The sequence below is a fragment of the Diachasma alloeum genome, unplaced genomic scaffold (assembly GCF_001412515.2).
Source record: "Diachasma alloeum isolate Michigan unplaced genomic scaffold, Dall2.0 Dall_scaffold_00371, whole genome shotgun sequence".
In the NCBI taxonomy this organism is placed as follows: Eukaryota; Metazoa; Arthropoda; class Insecta; order Hymenoptera; family Braconidae; genus Diachasma; species Diachasma alloeum.
The window spans coordinates 333,627-355,636 of NW_021680510.1; the positions used below are offsets into that span (position 1 = coordinate 333,627).

Sequence of the window (22,010 nt, forward strand, 5' to 3'; positions counted from 1 at the left end):
AGATTTCGATTTTTCTGTTTAAATTTATCTCTTGAGAATTTTTCTATTAAAATTATTGGGCAAGGATTTTCAAAGTTTTATTCGCTCTATGCTGTGTTGTTTTGCATTACAAGATCCGAGGGAAAAAACTTGGAAAATTCATGCCCAAGTATTCTTATAGAAAAAATTCCAAGAGAATATTCACATAGAAAAATCGAAATTTATTGACTTTTTCCTATCGAATATCTCATGGAATCAGAGCTAAAAACAAACAGAATTTTCGAGCGAATTCACTAAGTTTTTCTATTGAATTTGTTCATACCTGTTGATACCTGATGCACAGAGAAAGAAAAAGTTTAAATTTGCAGGGACGTCACTGATTTTCAGTGACATCATTACTAATTCACAAGTAATGTCTTGAGTAATGTAAATAAATAATACTTTACATGAATTGTTTATAATATATTCAAAACCGCGGAAGATTTGATGAGGGGTCGGTCTAGTACACTAACACCTTCATATTTTCTCTTTCCTGTTTTACTCAGTGGAGACGGATGCTTCACGAGAGAAATGGCAAAAATGTCTGTGATTGCATTTTGTCATTCGCTGCTGAGTGGAATTCATTGTGGAATTCCTCTCCTTAAAGATATTCTCCACGGTATTTCCCCTCCGGAACTATTTTCTTGAAGGTTTGTGTCGTAAAAAAATTAGAAACATCCGGTAAAAAATGAAGAGAAAAAGAACAGAGAAATGAGCTATTTTTGTCCATGTGAAAATTTATTCCAATAATTTTGCATGAAGTATTGAAAAATATTCTAGTCCAGAAAGAAGAGTAACCACGATGACTTATATACAATGATACAATGTTTCCATAAAATTCACCCAGTAAAAACAGTTTGATAAGTATTGAATCAATTCCATTGCACTAGTTTTCTGTCTCTCAATGGGAAATTATCATGCACGAAAACATGGAAAAACGCCCTTCAATGAATTTTATCTTCGCTGCTGAGTAGAATTTATTGCAGAATCCTTTTCCTTGAAGATATTCTGTCCAGTATTTCCCCTGTGGAACTATTTTTTCAGGTTATTTTTCTAAAGAAATTGAGAACATCCACTGACAAATGAACAGGAAAAGACCAGAAAAATGAGCTATTTTTGTCCATGTGAAAATTTATTCCAATAATTTTGCATGAAGTATTGAAAAATATTCTACTCCAGTAAGAAGAGTAACCACGATGACTTATATACAATGATACAATGTTTCCGTAAAATTCACCCAGTAAAAACAATTTGATAAGTATTGAATCAATTCCATTGCACTAGTTTTCTGTCTCTCAATGGGAAATTATCATGCACGAAAACATGGAAAAACGCCCTTCAATGAATTTTATCTTCGCTGCTGAGTAGAATTGATTGCAGAATCCTTTTCCTTGAAGATATTCTATCCAGTATTTCCCCTGTGGAACTATTTTTTCAGGTTATTTTTCTAAAGAAATTGGGAACATCCACTGACAAATGAACAGGAAAAGACCAGAAAAATGAGCTATTTTTGTCCATGTGAAAATTTATTCCAATAATTTTGCATGAAGTATTGAAAAATATTCTACTCCAGTAAGAAGAGTAACCACGATGATTTATATACAATGATACAATGTTTCCGTAAAATTTAACCAATAAAAACAGTGTGATAAATACTGAATAAATTCCATTCTACATGACAATTAAACTCTCTCTGGTGTGAATTTCTCTAACTCTTTTCTAATAGCGGCGATCAGAGGAACTGCTGGATCCTCGGGTGCTAATTGGGGATCGGCGAGTACTCTTGTTACGTCTACCTCTGGTAAATTTGGACGGTGGAATGGGCCCGCGCTCATCGGTCTCGAACCCCACGCACCTCTCGCTGGTGGTCCCATATTTCCGGTTTCGGGAATTATCTCGTCCTCGTTTCGGGGTACTGAGGTGCGTGGACGATTTTTTACGTTGTCTATGGGACTTCCTACGGGACTGACGTGGGCGGATTTCCCTCTCAATACCGAATGCATCGTAGCACGATCGGGTGTTATCGCCGCCGAATTCGGACGCAATGTAGAAGACACTGGTACTGTGTCTCTTTGCTTGACCTCTCTCGTGCTGAAGAGGCTGAACGAATCCTCGAGGAGCTCGTGGAGTCTTCTCCTTGCTCGACCTACTGGTCCGGACGAAGGCGCTTGACGCTCGACGTCCGTCTCCGATGTCAAGCTTTCTGCAAACAGTTATGTCTTTTTTTTAAAACGAGGGGATTGGGCATTCTTTTTGGTGAGAGGAGTACCCATTTTCCAGATGCCTGAGGTCTTTACTAGAAATGCTAATGCGCATGTGATCCGTTAGGTGGCAAGGACTCAGTGACCACTGATATGATTACAATGCTGTGCTCAGATCCACAAGGGGAAGGGGAACTTTCCACTTCAAAAAGTATCCTCTTCAATACTCTCGAAGGAAAAGGAGGAGAGACAAATATAACTCTCACCCTCAGTGAGAGAAAAATATAATTCTGCTGACTATATTCCATCACCATCAAATTATAGTCTAAAAGTCCTCAACAATTTTTCATGGGTTACGGTAACTATGGCCGGAGAAGTAATTACTACAATGGAATGTAGTCATTGCAACTATTTTATAGTTCAGTAGCGAAGCGGTAAACCGGGTTAAGTCGATTTTGACTTTTGGCCATTTTTTGACAAATATCTCGGAATCTAAGAGAGATAGCAAAATTTTGCTCATTACCTTTTTTATAACCCTTAGTTGGCTCTACAAAAAAGGTCATGACAAAAAATTTTCTATCTCTTTTAGATTCCCAGATATTCGTCAAAAACTGGCCAATAGTCAAAATCGACTTAACCCGGTTTACCGCTTCGCTACTGAGTTCTGCTCACGATAGATTTGTCGTGGTGACTTTTGAACTTTGGTTAGTTTAACTGTATTTTAATTTGCAAAAATTACGCTTGTGAAGTTACTATAATGTTATGTGCCGCATACAAAAAAAAATCGAATCGTTCACCAAAATGCCTCAACTATTTTCTTATTGTAAATCGAACTTCAGATTTTTCTCCCAGTGCTGTACAGATGAAATTATTATATTGTATTACTAAGGCGTAAAGTTCCACTTTTTCGCACGCACGTGTAACACATCCTTTTTTTGTGATATCCCTACCTGCCCAGTTCGCCGTTCGAAACGGTAGTGGGGGTAAAGTGGTTGTTTTTGTGCCCTAGTGCGTAAAGTTCAAGAGCGTGCGTAAAAGGAATTTCGAGGGCGTAAAGCAAAACTTTCCGTGCGCGTGTGGTTCGCATCTGGCCTCCAACTTCACACTCGTGAAAAACCCAGCGCACTTGCATCGAAATATATTATTAATATTGATTTAAGGTACTTCCTCAGTGAGTTATACTTGGTGACATTTCGCAATGAACTGAAGACCTAAAATTTGGATATGTTGTTGAGGACATGTAAAAACGACTCCCAAAATTTCAAGTATTCTTTCCACGCGAATTTTTGAGATATCAATCGTCAAACATTCAATTTTTGTCTTTTTCAAGTTTTTGTCGATGCATATCTCAAAAATTCGCGTGGAAAGAATACTTGAAATTTTGGGAGTCGTTTTCACATGTGCTCAACAACATATGATCCAAATTTTAGGTCTTCAGTTCATTGCGAAATTTTCACAAAGTATAACTCATTGAAGAAGTACCTTAACCCTAGTCTGGTCACCTGACGGGAAAATGCGACTTTAGTCACCTTCGCGGGAGAGTGCCGCCGTATTATTTAGGCTCCAGCGTTGCCGAATCCACTCTACACTTCCCGGGCGCGTTTAGCGAGTTCCCAGCAACGTCGCGCAACAGACAATTTCATTTAACACGGGAAAAAATTATTCAACTGTTGGAAATAATTTTTTTTCTCCCAGAATTAAGGATACAATATTGAAAAAAAACTAGAATTTTCCAGATACTTGAATTGACGAATTCAATTTTTCTCAAATTTTTCCGGCCAACCAGTCGATGGGAAGGTGAATAACCCTAGTGTGGTCACCTGACGGAAAAATGCGACTTTAGTCACCTTCGCGGGAGAGTGCCGCCGTATTCCTTAGGCTCCAGCGTTGCCGAATCCACTCAACACTTCCCGGGCGCGTTTAGCGAGTTCCCAGCAACGTCGCGCAACAGACAATTTCATTTAACACGGAAAAAAATTGTTCACCTGTTGGAAATATTTTTTTTCTCCCAGAATTAAGGATACAATATTGAAAAAAAAATACTAGAATTTTCCAGATACTTGAATTGACGAATTTAATTTTTCTCAAATTTTTCCGGTCAACCAGTCGATAGGAAGGTGAATAAAACGACGTGTTGCGGCAATTCCTTCGCATGGTAACCAGTCTAGGGTTAAATGGAAGTTGTGGAGACAAAATCTCAGAAGCAGGCCACGACAAAGTGGAGCCTTTTCATATGGACCCTACATAATTTATCGATGGCCGTCGCAAATTAGAAAATATTTATGACCGTCATTATTGCATCACCATAGATGGTTCCACCACAATTGGTTTACGAATTACTCGTAGTCATCATTTGTACTTAGCACATTTGTGACGTCACAGGACCGTCTTTTTTTGTCGCATGACGCGATCCCAAAAAAATGGTCATTTAGCATCTCTAGTTTGGACTGACAAAATATTTGACGAGCCCCCACGCTTGAAGAATCAAACAAGCTTTTTGGCAGAATTCCCAGAATTTATGGAATCGTGAAGCCGTCGAGGGATTTTTTTACTTGAATGGGCGATGCTGCCAAAATTTAGTGAGATGTCCATCATATCACTGGGGACACTCCGGAAACGATGAAACCGAAATTTTTATTGAGTTGAGAAGATTCTACCAATAGAACCGTTTTAAACAAAAAGTTAATCAATTAATTCTGTCCCAAATGCTCTTGAATTTCACAGAATTCTCCCAATTGAAATAGCATAAAGGTTTTTCATGAGAATCTTAACTCTGATGAGTACGAACTCATTAAAATGAGAATGGAAGTGGAAATTTCATTCATTGATGAGTTGGAGTTCATTAAATTTTGTTTGATTGCGAACCAATAGTATCTCGTTCGACTAGCGCGTTTTCATCTGTTTCAGATAGCTTGCCATTCATAACACGCATTATGAATTGCGAAAGTATAAGATGACCATAATTTTCATATTAAACATACGTTGTTTTCTTTTTTTTTCAAATTTTGGTTTTCTTGTTTTTAAGGACATCCAAGTAATTTGGCTATTTTTTTTTCAGTGAAATGCTTTTCCATTTTTAGACACTTAGTTTCCGGACATTTTGCAAGGATTTTATTATTTAAACTTCTAGGTCTGAATTTGAATCTCGATATTGAACCGTTAGAAAACATTTTGCAAATCTGAAAAAAAATTATAAAGTTTGGTTTTAGAGGAAGATTGATGATGAAATAGTTGAAAAATTTCAATTTTTGAAACTTACGGGTATTTTATATAAATAATTTATAAACAATCAATTTTTCACCATTAAAACCATTTGTTCGGAATCGTAACGAATTTATTCATATACAGAATTTTATGAAAAAACGATTTCATACCTAAAAAAATAAGGCTTCCGAAAGTTGAACAATTTCAATTATTCATTTATAAACACGGAATGTCCAAAAAATAATAACTCTGTGGAAAATGTAATTTGAATATTCATTCACGATTTTCTTTGAAATTTCCTCTCGCAATTTAATTGACAAATTTAATAATTGAAAATGGTTGAATCTCCCAAACTGTAAAAGTTACTTGGATATCCTTACCGTTTGATCTAGCCTTAAAAATGAGAAAACAGTCATTTTCGCATAAGACTCTGTTATTTGCCACTTCTAAATTAATTGTTAACAACACTAAACAAACTATTCCGCACAAATTCACCCGCAATGTTTCTCCTGATATTAACTTCCATTTAGAATTTATTTCAGATTTTAATCTTTGCAATCGAACTGGGCTCATACTACAGACTCTAACTAGCGTATCTTTCGAGTTCATTAAAATCGTTTTCAGTCATTTCAAAATAGAAGCAATGAAAAATACGCTTTGTAAACGAGAAAATATCCGATACAAGAAAGAAATTATCGAATAAGACCTTCTCCAAGTCCTTGTGATGCTCATTTGCGTCAACTCCCCTCGATTTCTCTCTTTCTCAAAGAAAAAGAATGATACGATTCTCTTTGAGAGTCTTATTTCCCGCCCATCATTATTCATCACATCTTAGCTACAGTCTCAGGGATCTGGATGGGTCGATATACATCAAAGAAATTCATCAGTTCAAATAATTAATTCCATGAAAGACGCGTTCTGACCTTCGACAGCCCTTTGTCTCCTCAGATCCCAAACAATCGGTCCTACTACTCCCGGATCCTTGAGAGCACTCCTAGTTCTCCCTAATAATTCATCCCCGGAGTCTCTGTGACTGAATCCATTTCCTCTCCTCGACATCTCAGGAGTTTCAAACTCCATGTCCAAGTGCCTCACCTAAAATTCATACGTTTAATAATTTACGATCCCCCACATTGATGTGGAATAAATGTAATTTACGACAAGTGCAATGCCATCTTCGTGTTATTAGAAAGTAATGTGGAGGAACTTACGACGACTGGCTCGAGAATTCTGGATAATGGTTCGACACTTCGCATACTTGGAAATAGTTTGCAGGACGGCATTGACAAGTAAGAGTGCGGTGAGGCAGTTTCCTCGAGAACGTGAGTACAACCGTTTTCGAGGGAGTCTCGATGCTGTTGATGATCAATCACTGTGTCGAGGGAATCGGGACTCCCAGTGGTTTCTATTGCGTTTGTTCGTGTCATCCTTCGTCTTCCAGCTCTGTCAATCAGACGAAAATTTGGGGCAGTGAGTGAGTAAATCGGTACCCGAATAAACTCTTATGTAAGAGAAATTTTGCGATCGAAGTTTTTTTGCCCATTAAAAAATTACCGGAAATTTGTCCCCGGCGAATTTTTCCTGTGGAAATTTTTTCCCCTCATTAATTTTTCTCTTGGAAATTTTTTTCCCTCACTAATTTTTTCCATTTGGAATCTTCCCCAGGCTTTTTCCCGGTCGAAAAATTCTCGGAAATTTTTTCCGAGTCACATGAGTCACGTGGAATAGTCGCTGAAAAAAATCCCCGTAATTTCGAATTTTTTAAATGCCAAAAAAAATTTCTGCGTCAAATTCCTCTTTTTTTCATGTGTGAATATTATCTTTATATCAAAACATATCTAAATTGCCTAATTGTTGATCATGAGAAAAAAACGTAGGATTTGTAAATTTTTTAAACTCACAAATTGTTCTTCACCTCCCAATTTTTTTTTTTTTTTTTATTTATTGTACGCAAAAATGATCAATTCTTGCTCTCAGAGTTTCATACATCAATTCTAAACTCTACAAAATTCATGAAAATTCTTGGGTTTTCCAAGTATTCCGAGAAAAATCTTTGAAGATCTACGGTTATCTGGAAAACTGAAATTCCCGAAGAATTCAAGAAATTCCAATTTTCTAGGAAATCAATTCATAACCCTCCCCTCATCTTTCAACAATTACAGATTTTAATCAGATTGTTTTAAAAAGTAATAAAAAAGAATTAATCGAAGTTTAAAAATTATTCATTAATATTTCACTCTTCATTCTCTTAATTCTCTTCAAGTCATTATCAATATTTATAAAACATGTATGAGTATATGAAGTTTAATAAATTCGATTTCTTCATTGTCGCAGCGAATAGATAAACGCGCGCTAAAGCGCGCCCACAAGCCAAGTATATAATAGAACGAAATCAATAGGTTTTAATTTCTGTGTAAAACTCATTCTGTTGATATTTCTTCAATAAAAATTCTACAGCATGAATTTTCCAAGCTGTTCCCAATAATTTTTTATCTCATCTCTTACATGAGAAAATGAAAAAACAACAAGAAAAATACGTGAAGATTTTCACAGAAAAAATCTCGACGAAACGACTTAAATAGAGAAATAAAAATCCATAGATTTATCTCTCCTCGATATTTTTGGGATACAACTCTTCATTTCCTTCATCCATTCAAAATAGAAATTGCAAAAAATATCGATTCATATTCTTGTTATATTGCAGAATATTAATAGAAGGTAATACCGTGATTTTTTTCCTGATAACGGATATTCCTCAATGTCCCAGTGCTCATGGCCCTGTTTTTTCACGTCTCCCTCATCCTTCTCGTCGTTGTTGTCACTAGATAACTCGTGAATCTCTTCGTCCAAGGTATCCGGAGTGATTGGCGTCGCTGGGGATCTCGAAATACTCCCCGGCGTCTGTCTCTGGCTGGTACCTTCGGTCTGAAAGACGAGAAAATAATCCATGAGCCTATAGTAAACCCTACACAACGGCAATCACCGATCGCATGATAGCAGTGGTGTTTTGTTGTGATCAATACGTCTCGAGTATCGAGTCTCGGACTTAAGCCATCTTCATTGTTTGATCAATGGTTTTTTAATGGCATATTCTCATTAGGGTCCCCGATTTTTATTGGAGTTTGCGGGATCGATTTGGAATTTATTCATCTCGAAGAGTAATTCGATGTCCAAGTAATGCGATAATTATCTTTCGTTGTACATATGAATAAATTCAATAGAAAAACTTAGCGAATTCGCTAGAAAATTCTATTGGAATTCAATAAAATTCTAGGGAATTCTCGTTAGAATTCTATTCGTTTTTTGCGCTAATTCTATGAGATATTTGGTAGGAACCAGTCAATAGATTTCGATTTTTCGATATGAAAATTTCATCTCCCTTAGATTCAGAGATATTTCTCAAAAACTCAGCTGAAGGCTAAATCGACTTGAACTGTTTTACAGAGTCGCTACTGATTTATGATTGAACATTATCATTATCATCATCATTATCTTCACCATCATTTTGCAAGGATGTTACTATTCAAATCTTTTGAATATGCGAACTTGGTTCTCCATTTCGACCTGTTAGAAAATATTTAGAAAATGTGAAAATCAAAAAGTTTAATTCAGTAGCGAAGTGGTAAAACAGTTCAAGTCAATTTCGACTATTGGCCAGTTTTCAATGAATATCTAGGAATCTAAGCGAGATAGCAAAATTTTTGTTATAAACTTTTTTGTAGAGCCAATTGAGAGCTACGACAAATGTAATTCCGAAAATTTCGCTATCTCCCTTAGATTCGGAAATATTCCTCAAAAACTGAAGTGGGAGATACGACGATTTAAACCGTTTTACCACTTCGCTACTGAAGTGTCGAGAAAAAATCATAAAAAGAATGATTTATTATTGCACAAAATAACCCATTAGAGAATATCTTGACGCAAACATATTATCCCTTCAGGTCAAATTGCTTGAGACAAGAATCCCGTGGGATTCACGACTTCAACATGAGTACTTCATGATCAAGTGAAAATTTATTGACTCGAGAAATCGTTTTCCTGTGTCAGGGGATGAGAAAATGACTAAAAATACCAGAAGGTTGGACGAAGTGAATCGTGACGTGGGACTTTTGGATTGGATGAATACGGAAAACATGAAGGAACTCCTCCAGACGTTCCTGAAATATGACAGACATCTCTTCATTTCAGACTTTCCTAGTTGTTTCAAGAATATTCTCAGTGTGAAAAAAAATACTAATTTTCCATTTAGTATCGTACTACTTTATCCCGAAGGACATCGATTTCTTGGTTGAAATCTATAGTGAATGAATCGAATACACTGTTGAAAATTTCTGGCTGACATTTTCGGCACACTTTTTGGAAATTTGTATCGAATTTAATTACCACAAAAATTTCAACGAATTTCGTCATTGAAAATTCAGAATTTCGCGGAAAAATCGAAGAGAATTGCAAATTTCAGTTCCATTTATCCCCGAAAATGAATAGAATACCAAAAAATTCCGGTAAATATATTTTTGAATTTTCAGGACAGTGACACTGAATGCGATTTAGGGGGAAAAAATTATGAAAATTCAGATTTGCCTGAAAATTCAATGTAATTTGGCACGGGATATTCATATTAGATTGGAAATTCAAATAAATTAAGGGATTCTCGTCTTTATGCTGCTTAAAATTCTGGAATTTTACTGAATTTTCAGTGAAACCTGAAATTTTATGATTTTTTCCCTTACATCGCATTCAGTGTCACTGCCCTGAAAATTAGTAGACAGCTGTCCATGAAATTGCATTTTTTTCTAACAGTGTATGCTCTTTTTATCACTGAAGGAATGATTTTTTTCTGTTTTTTCTCTGACGATGAAAGCAAAAAAGAATAAATAATTTTTGCGAATTTTTAATAAAGTTTCATATTTAGAATGGAAATTTCTGAAATTTATTCATAAAACGATAATGTTGAATCGTTCCAAAGTTGAATTGAAAAATTCAATGATACATCTTTCTTCAAATTAGCTTTCCGAGTTACATCTTTTACATATCGTCTTCCATGACAATTCAAAATAATAGAGTATTGTTATTTCATTAACAAAGTTCTTCCACAATAATTGACTCAAAGAACTCTGTAATAACACAAACGCTATCATTACTCTCGACTGAAGTATGAAGATTGCTACTTTGAGATTCTACGGACTGCGCAACGATTTCCGAGTCACCGAAGTGAAATTCTTCGTGAAACTTCTCCAATGTTTGATGTGAACATATTTACACCCCTTCAATTATTGAACAATACGAATTTCGAGACAATTTCGTTGTCTACCTTCCGGCAAACTTTGCATGCCGTTCGTCATTCCTGAATCCCCTCTGTACGTTGTACGCTCCTCTCTCGGAGTATCAGACAACTGTACCAAAACTTTTCGTATCACGCACCGTTCGGCACGCAACCCAGAGTCTACGGGAGTTCGTTGATTCGTAATTATTCGAGTCTAATGGCATGTGAGATAGGCACACTGTGTGTGGGAGTGGGGTAGTACCAGTTGGCACAGAGACAATGTCTGAACTATTTTTTTCTAATCAGGTGGTAAAAATACATTAGTTAAGTAAGCGCGAGGGTATAAAAAGACAAGTTGATTTGAAATTGATACACTGATAGAAAGGATTAGCTATTGTTAACGAATGGATTTTGTTGGACACGAGAGTCTATTCGGTCTCACCAAATGCTCATTGATTAATAGTTAACAAATGCACATTTGAGAAGGCTCGATTTTCAAGTGAACCTTTCAAGTGAGCCATTCGTTATCTATTAACGAATATTCATTTGGCCATATTCAACTCTACCGTTCCTTAATAGTTCACGAATCTCGTTTGGAATAAATGAATCAGTCTATCAGTGTACATTTCTACACTGTTAGAAATTTTTGGCTGAAAATTTGGGTACACGTGGTGGAAATTTTTATCATATTGTAATTTCAGGAAATTTCGACTTTGAAAATTCAAAATTTTATGGAAAAATTCATGGAAACTGTGACATTCAGGCCAATTATTCGATGGGAATTACTAGAAATAAGAAAAACTCAGGAAAATATATTCTTGAGTTTTCAATTAATTGAAAACTTCACATACTAGATATTCATGGTTTGATTGAAAATTCAAGTAAATGGGGAATTGTCGTCTTCCTGCTATTCAAAAAGGAGGAATTTCATGATTTTTTTTTCCATCTAAATCGAATTTAATGTCACTTTCCTGAAAATTACCCGTCAACTGTTTTTGAAATTTTAATTTTTTCCAACAGTATACAAGGAGAAAATAATTAAAGAAAAATCACTAAAAACGTCAAGTAATAATGGAGGGAAATTGCGCTCCAGGTCTTTTTGGTTTCAGTTTATAATGCGGCCACAAATACCATAATCTCCTATTTTACTCTCATTTATTTTTCAAATTCATATATCACCTTTGGAATTTCATAATGTGGACCTTTTTGGGGTTAAAAGTATTATCTGGCGAATGCGGCTTTATACTCACATTCGCCAGATAATGCTTTTATCGCCGTGTGATATACGCTATTTTATGTCGTTGGGCCCGAAAACCGCGATTCTAACCGAGCGAAGCGAGGCGAAGCGGTTTATCGGGCCTAATGACATAAAATAAATTAGTACGGGCCGCGGTTGTAAACTGAATCCGTCTTTTTGACTCCATATCCAGGATAAAAATGTAATTTGTTTTAAACTGGTAAAATTGACTTGGAATTGCATAAAAAATGACGACAGCGACAGTAAATAACTACTCAGTGTCTAAGAATTTTTCTGCAATAGTGATCGGTTTTTCTCGGAAAATATATCGTGAGCTTTCGCTTTGATTCGTTTCGTCGTCGTTCGCATCGGTGCCAAAAATAATATTAATAATCACGTACAGGACACCGACGTCGGTGGCCGAAGCGGCTAGGTCCGAGCCTAGTGTGCGAAAGGTTGTGAGTTCGATTCCGCGTGGAACCGAGTTTTTCAACCGGTGGCTCCGGCGAGCGGGAGGTCGCTAATATAGTGACTGCCTGTACCGGCATGGGTTTTCTGTGGTTTCCCGTGCTACTCCTATGTTCTATAGGAGTGCGAATGCGGTGCAGTGTAGAATCCACAGCCGCATGCATAGGGTTGGATAGGGCCGATTAGCCAATCAGAGGGCAGAAAGGGCCGGAATATAAAAAAAAAAAATCACGTACAGGTGCTGGAAATTCAACTGGACAAAGAATCGTTATGTATTTTTCCACACATGTTATTTTTCACTGGACGAATCGTAACACATCACCCACTTAAACTATTTTTCGACCTGTAAAATTTGTCCAGACTTTTTGGATTGTTTTTACATAACTTTTTTCTCCGTGTAGAAGTGTCCGATGAGTAAATTTATGACTGATGAAGAAGCTTCCTCTTCTCTTCAAATGCAGTGAAAGAGTGTTACAATAGGATAAGTTCATTTGACGCTGAATAGTCATGATTTTTTTCAAATTTTTCTCACCCAATTTAATTGACCAATTTAATGATTGGAAATGGTTGAATCTATAGTGTTGTCTGTACCAAACCGTAAAAGATACTTGGAGATTCGTAAAGGGAAATGAAACCCCTGTGTCTATATGAACTTTTCAAATTGTTCTTTCTTCGGCAATTATTATTTTTTATTTACGAAACTGCTGCATTGACTCAACAGTGCAATGATCGAGTCGATAAAGTAGTTGGTCTATATTATAAAAATCCAAATCGACTTCTGGTGATGAAAATTTGGTACTGGAAATTAAGACTCCAAAAATAAAGATTACAAGGGTAAAAATAAGGATTGCGAGGGTCAAAATAAGGGTCATGAAGGTCAAAATAATGGTCATGAGGGTCAGAATAGAGGTCTTGAGGATCAGTATAAGGGTCTTAAGGGTCAGAATAAGGGTCACGAGGGCAGGATAAGGGTCCTCATAAGGGTAACAAGGGTCAGATTAAGGGTCCAAATGAATGTCATAAGGGTCAAAAACCAAGGGTCAGAATAAGGTCTTAAGGATCAGAATAAGGGTCTTGAGGGTCAGAATAAGGGTCACGAGGACAGGATAAGAGTCCACATAAGGGTAACAAGGGTCAGATTAAGGATCATAAGGGTCAAAAACCGACGGTCAGAATCTAAGGGTCACTAAGGTCAAAATAAGGATTACTAGGGCTATAATGAGGGTCAGACTAAGGATCCAAATAAATGTCACAAAGATCAGATGAAGGATCACAAAGGTCAGATTAAGGGTCCACATAAGGGTCATGGGGGTTAGAAACTAAGAGTCACAAGGGTCAAAATAAGGTTTTCTATATCTCTTTTTAGATTATAAAAATCCAAATCGATTTCTGATGATGAAAATCTGGTACATGAAATTAAGACTCCAAAATTAAGTGTCAAAATAAGGGTCACGAGGAGTTTACTAAAGGTCAGAATGAGGGTCACAAGGGTCAGATTAAGGGTCGCAAGGGTCCGAATAAGGCTCATGAGGGTCATATGGGGATCATATGTGGGTCATATGAGGGTTGGAAAGGGGAGCGAATTTCCTAGTCATAGATAAAAATTAATTACTGTTCGAAAAAATGCAATTCTAAAAGTTCATGTAGACACAGGGGTTCCGTTTCCTCTCAAAGCAAGCGACCTTTCTCGGGCCACGTGAGTTGAGATGCCTGGGAGAATTATGCGCTTGAAAAAAAATTACTTGTCTCAAGTAAATATGTTTCAGACATTAGAATTTTTTCCCACTGCAATAAAAAACATCTCCCTCCACCTAATTTAATAAACTTACTCTCCCCTCGGTCTCCGACGTGTACCCAGTATTATCAAGTCCTGGAGTAGTTGGAGTATAGCCTCCCCTCTCCTTCTTCAAGATACTCTGCGTTGGTGGGGCCGAAACAGCACTATGTGCTTTTTTCCTCTTCAACGCCAAAATAATTCCCGCGAGAACCAGCAGGAGAATGAGTGCGACACTAGCAGCTCCCACGAGCAACCAGGCATCTCTCCTCCTCGAGAGTGCCAATGGCCGGGATTCCTTTAAATATGCTAAAATTCCAAACAACCACCATTCAAATCACACGAATATGCTCCGTTCCCCCCAAATCAGTAATAAATGCAGAACTTACGTTCACTCTGAATAATGACCGGTGCACCCAGCTCCAGTGCGACCTCCTGAGGCGATAACAGTGCCATGTCTTTGGCCGCTGTCTCAGCGGGCACTGGTTTTCCCCCCAAATGCACTGAATAAATTAGCCTCGTTGATCCATCCTCCAGGACTGTTGTATTCTGCATTCTCACCTAAAGTTTTGAATATTGCCGTTTTTTTCGTCATGAGGAATTTATGACAGTCATGCACACACGCATGGAAAAATCCAATAGAAAACCTAGCGAATTGGCTAGAAAATTCTATTGAAATTCTATTGAAATTCGATTGAAATAGTCTTTTTGTTTTTTACGCTAAGTCTATTGCATATTTGACAGGAGAAACTCAATATATTTTGAATTTCTGTTCGAATTTTTCTCTTCAGCTTTTGTTGTTTAGAATTATTTTTTGGGCATAAATTTTCTGTTTTCTCCGCTGGATTTTGTTTGGTTTCACATTACAGAATCCGTCCGAGGCGAGGATTTGGTTCTGATTGGACGTACACAGGTCTTTCAAGATCTCTCCAGATCTAGATTGACCTGGTAAGTCCTAATCAGTTCTGCGACGTACTTTTCCGCAGACCTTTCGAATCCTCAGTTCTTTTCGGTCCTGAGAAGTCCTCCTCGATGCTACCGAGAACGCGTGATTTTACGAGCGGGTGAAGGGGAAGGCATGTATGCGGAGGGTTGAAATTTGTAGCCAACGAGGAGACAGGGTTGCAGAATATATTTTAGCCACCCTCATCTCTCTGCAGGCGGTGTTTAAATAAAAAATAGTGAGCGTTAATTCTGTATTTATTGACCCCCTGATGCCAATGAATACCCTCGGAGGTGACAGAAAAGACGAAAAAAAAATTTTTCATTTTCACGTGGATCAAGGATCAGGGTGAAAGTCGATTGTCGCTAAAATTGAATTTTTTCGCCAAGTGAAGGCTGATTCTGTATTTTCTGAAGATTCTGATGCCAATGAAACCCCCGGAGGCGCAACAAATGTAGAAATAAAAAAAATTTTTCTTCACCGGGGGCTAAAGTGTCAGATCTTGGATTTTTTTAACGGGAAAGTCGACTTTCGCCAAAATCGAATTTTTTCGCCAAGTGAATGTTGATTCCGTATTTATTGACTCCTCTGATGCCATTGATATCCTCGGAGGCGCCAGAAATGTCGAAATAAACCATTTTCACTTGGAACATAATCATAAACACTTTTTTAATTAAATATTTTTTTTTTTAATTACGGAACAACTTGTTGTCCCCACAGCGATCAGTTATCAAATGGGTGGTTAATTTTTACGGAATAAATCGTAGAATTACGTAGCATTTTTATTGAATTTTTCTCTCCGTGTGATAAAAACTAATTTTTGCATCTACCCTATGACGCTCATATGAAATGTCACAAGATCGCTTCACATCTCTATTCTCACCTGAACCATTCCCGACGTTCTCAGTCTCGAATTCGTTGAGTTCAACTTTGCCGATTGTGGCTCTCGCACAACCTCTGTACCATTCTCCTCAGCCTCATTCGACTTTTTCAATCTGACGGCTTCATCATTATCTCCCTCACTTGATGATACTTTATCGTCATTAATTGTCGGCTCTAGATTGTCGACATCTCTCATGTCCGGATAAAACTGAGAATTTCCACCCATTAGGTACTGGGGAATCCCCGCGATTCTTGTGGTTGAAGAATACTCTTCACTCGAAGGAGAATATTCTTCTCTGCTCTCTGTGGCTTCGATATTTCCAGGGGAAGTTGACGTAATACTGTCGCTAAATTCCTTTATTTTTGTAATTCCTGCTGAAGATAGTGAAGGCTGCCCTTCAACTCGAAAGCTTGAGGAGCCGTCGTTATTTTCGGCTAGTACAGAGGATGCTGTTGTTTGGTCGATGTCAGTGTTATCGATCAGAAATTTGTAATCCTTGGAGATCTTGAATTCCCTCATGCGTACGCCTTCCTTCTTTGGTTGGAGGCTTGATGAGGCTTCTGTTACTAATGACAGACTGTCGATGCCTGTACTTTTTTGCGCAGAGTCGTTTGGGCTCTTTAATATACTCTTAGTGTTCTCTGTAATCAATCTCCGTTTTGTGGCTCTACGCAAACGAGGATCGGTGGATAAGAGGCCGAGATGACGCTGCTGCTGTCTGGCAAAAGCCGCGCGGTATAAACGAGCCAATCTCAGCTCCACCTTTGGCGGCACGCTTTCACCGGAACGAAGAACGGTTAGTAACCAGTACCTGCCAAATATGCAGAATGTAAAAAACATTGAAGTTGAGGTAAAGTGGATAGATCAGTGGATGAATGATTAGGACCAGTAGCTGAATGCGTCGATAGAACGCAAAGGAAACAATTTCTAGTTTCCAGACCCAAGTTACGGATTTAAGGATGTTCGACACCCTTTTAGCCAAAATTGACGTTGTTTTCATTTTTCTGGCAAATTATCGATGGGAGTGACGTGAAAAAATATAACGATTTTGTGGTTTGTCATTCTTTAATGGCTCACGAAGTTGCGTAGTGGTGCGATAATTTTCATGCGTTTTTTCTACAGTTTTGTGATTCTTTTTAAAAGTTTAGAGAAAACGCAGGAAAATGTTCGCACCACCTTAAAATTTCGTCAGTCATTAAATAATGACAAAACGCAAAAACGTTATATTTTTTCACGTCAATTCCATCATAAGTTTGCCAGAAAAATTAAAAAAACGTGAATTTTGGCAGAAAGGGTGTAGAACATCCTTAATATTAACCAGAGATAGGCACAATCATAAATTATCATTATCATTAATTTCATAAAGGCTCAATCAAGTAATAGAACTTGACAATTTTCAATTATTAATTAATCAACAATAAAAAATTTTGAATTCCGAATTATTTTACCAATCAATAATCGAATTCGGAAGAATGGCGATTATTTGATAATCTGTAATATTTTTTGATAATTTCCAATTAATTACCTATTAGTTATTGAAAAAAATTAAATTCTCAATTATTTATTATTTTCCAAGTTCCAATGATAAAAGAATGAATTCGGTCATTTGGGGAAATAATTCTCTTAATATTTCTGGAATAATGATTGATGCCGATCACTAATATTAACTCATGGTCTAAAAAGCATTCTACTGAGAATAAGAAACTGCTCACTCAATGTCAGAAGAAACAACTCAGAGATTCAGTAACGAAAGACTTTCTATTTGAAGTGAGAAAAGTATTGATTCTAAAATCGTTGGGTTCTTAAGGATGTTTAGCCTATCAAGTGGAAAACGTAGTTGAAAAGAAAAATCAAATTGACGAAATAAATCATTCATGTTACAAATTATTTTTCTCATCAAATTAGAAGTGTTATGGCGTACTTTTCCGGTCTCAAAAAAAACAATTAAAGAAAATGGTCATAAATAATGGAGGACTTGTGACTGCAGTGGTAACAGTCGATTTTTGATCAGGCAACATCGCACGGTTCGGCTAGTAGTGGGGCTGTAACAGTGAGATGAATGTTTGTGTGTGTTATACGTGTCCATATGCTTCCAGCACTGAATTATCTTCACCGACTTTACCGACCTCAATCATCTGGTGTGCGGTGTTGTCGCGTTGCTCGACTCGTAATGGCGGTCAAATTTTTCATTTTCAATTAATTATCTTCAATTTTTTTAAATAATCGGTCTCCACAAAAGGACAAAATTTATTAATTTCACCGATAATATATATATATATAACCGATATTATATATATATATATATTATCGGTGAAATTAATAAATTTTGTCCTTTTATGGAGACCGATTATTTTAAAAAATTGAAGATAATTAATTGAAAATGAAAAATTCTCTATAGATTCTTTTACTCTACTTCGCTATTCACTTCAATCATTAGTCGAATTCTCTTTGATTCATTATCAATATTTATAAAGTATTCATGAGAAAATGAAATTTAATAAATTCCATTTCTTCATTTCAACAAATGAATAGATCAGCGCGCGCGAGAGCGCGCGCATAGATCTTGTACATAATAGAAACCTCAATTCAGCTTAATTGATTGGATATGGTGTATGGATTGAATTGAGTGGATGACATTTACCTGGGGCCTGGGTCGTCACCCACGAGGATGCCAATGTCCTGGTCAGGATCAACCAGCGTGGGGGTGGGCTCGATGCAGTTTGTACAGCCCGGGTCTTGGGGGGCGACACTGGGGATGTTTTCGCTTGGCCCTGGAACGATTCCTTCGCCAGGAACGAAGACTGTCGCTGTGTGGTGGATTGTTCGAGTCTCGTAGAAGGTAAGGGTCTGGTCTGGATCCAACCATGACGGCGCGTCCTCTGCGCCGGTCCAGAAGAAGTCTTGGAGGTGAACTCGGCGACCGGGGAGGTGCTCGATCAGGACTATCTCGTCTTCTAGAATGATTGAATGGACCATGAGTTCATTCTGGGCATGAGAACTAGGGATATGCAAAAATTTTGACACGTCAATGACCGTCACATGACAAAGGCCAATTATGACAATTGTTGTCATATGACCGAATTATGGCGGCATTACAATATGACGGTCATAGCCCAACTAAATATATGGTCAACCATAAAATTTTCGTCACATGACCAATTAGTGACGACATTATCAACTGACCGACAATAAAAAACGTCGAGGAAAGATTTGATTTCAATGGAATGGAAGCTTTGTAATCTCTCAAATTTAAGTTTCCAATTTTTTGTGTTAGGGTAAGTAAGCATGGTCTATAGAGACTCTTATTTTGACCCTTATAACCCTTTGGTTCAGCTCCCATGATCCTTATTTGAACCCTTAATTTGACCCTTGTGACCCTTATTTGAATCCATAATCTGACCCTCATTATAACCCTCGTGACCCTTGGTTCTACCCTGGTGACACTTAGTTTTTGGTGTTCGCCCCCATGACCCTGATGTAGACCCTTACTCTGGCTTTTTCTATAGAATATTTTCTATTGAACATTATTGAACATCTAGCGAAATCTCTAGAATCGAAGAAAAACTAATAGAAAGTTCAATAGGAAATCCAATAGAATTGTTAAGCGCATGCGCTAGGTTTTTCTACGAATTTTTTTCATACGTGCACCCTTCAATTAAAAAAATACAAAAGAAAAATTGAGTATTCAGTTTGTATAAATAATTAATTCCCTCAAAAATTCATATCGTTCTCTATTTCCTACCGGAAGTCCACACGGTCTCATGACACAAGGTCATTAAATAAAAGCTCAATGAGACTTCATAGAATGCTCATGCAAATGATGTACATATCAGTCACAATAGGGAGAAAATAGCAAATATGAAGAGAACCGAGTGGCACTAGGCAGTACAGCTGACATGTTATTCAAATGAAAATCAATTTGTTTACATGTCTCCAGGACTCCATCCACTTACTCCTCCATCCCGAGAATCCTTCGAGTCGACTAAACTTTTACACTGGTGAATGAACTTTACTTCAGAGAGAAGACACTCCACTGTCGTTCCTGTCGTATCACGAAACATTGCGTGCAGATATCATATATACCAGTTTTCCCATTGCCCCTTGATTGGATACGAATAATTAATTCAAGGATGCGAATGAAGGTCGATGACTTCCTGACGACTTGGCGTCATTAAAAATTTACGCGAATTCACAAACAATCACCGAAGATCAACTTCTCCATAATAATATGATATACTTGGGGGCTTGCAACCCTTAATCTGACCTATATGACCCTTAATATGACCCTTGTGACTCTCAATCTGGCCCTTACGATCCTTAATCTGACCCCGGTGACCCTTAATCCGACCCTCGTGACCCTCATTCTAACCCTTGTGACTCCGCAATCTGACATTTGTGATTCTTATTTTGACCCTTATGAACCTTAATCCGACCATTATGACCCTTAATATTATCTTTGTGACTGTTGATCTGACCCTTATGATCGTTAATCTGACCCCGGTAACCCTTGATCCGGCCCTCGTGACCCTTATTCTGACCCTTGTGACTCTCAATCTGACCCTTGTGATTCTTATTTTGACGCTTATGATCCTTAATCCGACCCTCATGACCTTATTTCGTTCCTCATGACCCTTAATCTGATACATAACCCTTGATATGGCCTTTGTGACTTAATCTGACCCTTATGACCGTTAATCTGACCCCGGTGACCCTTAATCCGACCCTCGTGACCCTTATTCTGACCCTTGTGACTCTCTATCTGACCCTTAATCTGACCCATATAACCCTTAATATGACCTTTGTGACTCTTAATCCGACCCTCGTGACCCTTATTCTGACCCTTATGACCCTTAATCCGATCCTCATGACCTTATTCCGACCCTCGTGACCCTTCATTGTGGAGTCTTAATTTCGAGTACCGAATTTTTGAAGGTTTTTTAAAAGCCTCAAAACTAAAATTATTTCTCTCTATAAGTATAACATTATTATTGTAATAAACATTCCAGTTAATTAATTGCGAAGAAAAATATTGTTGACACAAATAAGAAAACTTCACATCCATTTTTTTTCAATTCAAATGAAAAAAATACACATTTCTCCGGATGTGCTTTCATAAAGAATGATTTTACGAGGTAATATGAAAGGAAATTTGTTGTAGACATCTTCATAAGCAATAAAAAAAGATCGTTTATCGTTTCCGTCGTAAACAGTTCGTTCCCGCCATAGACACACAATTACCAAAAATCCAAAAAATGATAGACGACGTCCTGTTGAATTAGAACGCAAATGAATCCCTGGTGAAGACCTCGACGGACAAAAAAAATTAGTAAAGGTGCCAGAGAACGACCTGTTTCCACGGTCCGCTTGCGCTTCCTGTCCGGAAATACAGGAAACACCGGAGAGATGCCGCGGACGAGTTCCGCTGTGTCCATTGCCATTATTGTCAGTCATACCGCACAAAATCACTGTTCCCACTGGTCAGTCCCCAGTGAGAGAAAATTGAGTGCAATAAAGGTGAAAAAAAATACAAAAACCTTACTATAACCATCATTCGCTATTCGTGTGTATTTTTAGCGGTCCCAAGGCAGGTGTTAAATCGATAGAAGACGCGAATATCTTGACTCCCAGCGGAGAAACGCATTTCTTTTTCTCCAAACATTTTTTTATTCATTTATGGGTTCTAAGGAAATCCAAGTTGCTTCTATAGCAAGAGAACCGAGGATCAGGGGACACATTGTTAGAAGTTTTTTGAATTTTGAGTAATAACGACTTTTGGATTTTTAATATTGTGAATTTGAATTGAATTCAAGATTAAATCCTTCTCGGAATTTTTTCATTTATTTCAGAAATTCAAATAAATTTATGCTTTCATGATAGGCGACCATTGATATTTCACAGACCGCTGGAATTAGTCTCTCTAAATTTTAGGTCTATTTGAATTTATTTAATGCCTAAAGGTGGTTAGGCGGCGTGCCGAGTTGAATTTGGAGTGAGAATTTCCGTGGTTCCCGGTAGCTTA

General features: G+C 37.4%; 1 protein-coding gene across 2 annotated transcripts in view; it reads right to left on the reverse strand.

The window, feature by feature from the left end:
• Positions 1-1,250: 1,250 nt before the first annotated feature.
• Positions 1,251-22,010, reverse strand: part of LOC107041671 — a 29,446-nt gene continuing 8,686 nt past the window's right edge. Inside the window, exons 2-9 of one of the 2 annotated variants that reach the window (XM_015262320.1) lie at positions 18,633-18,945; positions 15,992-16,802; positions 14,555-14,726; positions 14,221-14,474; positions 8,149-8,348; positions 6,635-6,866; positions 6,347-6,518; positions 1,251-2,221 (exon numbers count right to left, since the gene is read on the reverse strand). In XM_015262320.1, the coding sequence (XP_015117806.1) occupies positions 1,701-2,221; positions 6,347-6,518; positions 6,635-6,866; positions 8,149-8,348; positions 14,221-14,474; positions 14,555-14,726; positions 15,992-16,802; positions 18,633-18,945 (2,675 nt within the window). In that variant the 3' untranslated portion in view covers positions 1,251-1,700. Of the gene's footprint in view, positions 2,238-6,346; positions 6,519-6,634; positions 6,867-8,148; positions 8,349-14,220; positions 14,475-14,554; positions 14,727-15,991; positions 16,803-18,632; positions 18,946-22,010 lie in introns of both variants that reach the window. The other variant, XM_015262321.1, reaches the window with a different exon arrangement.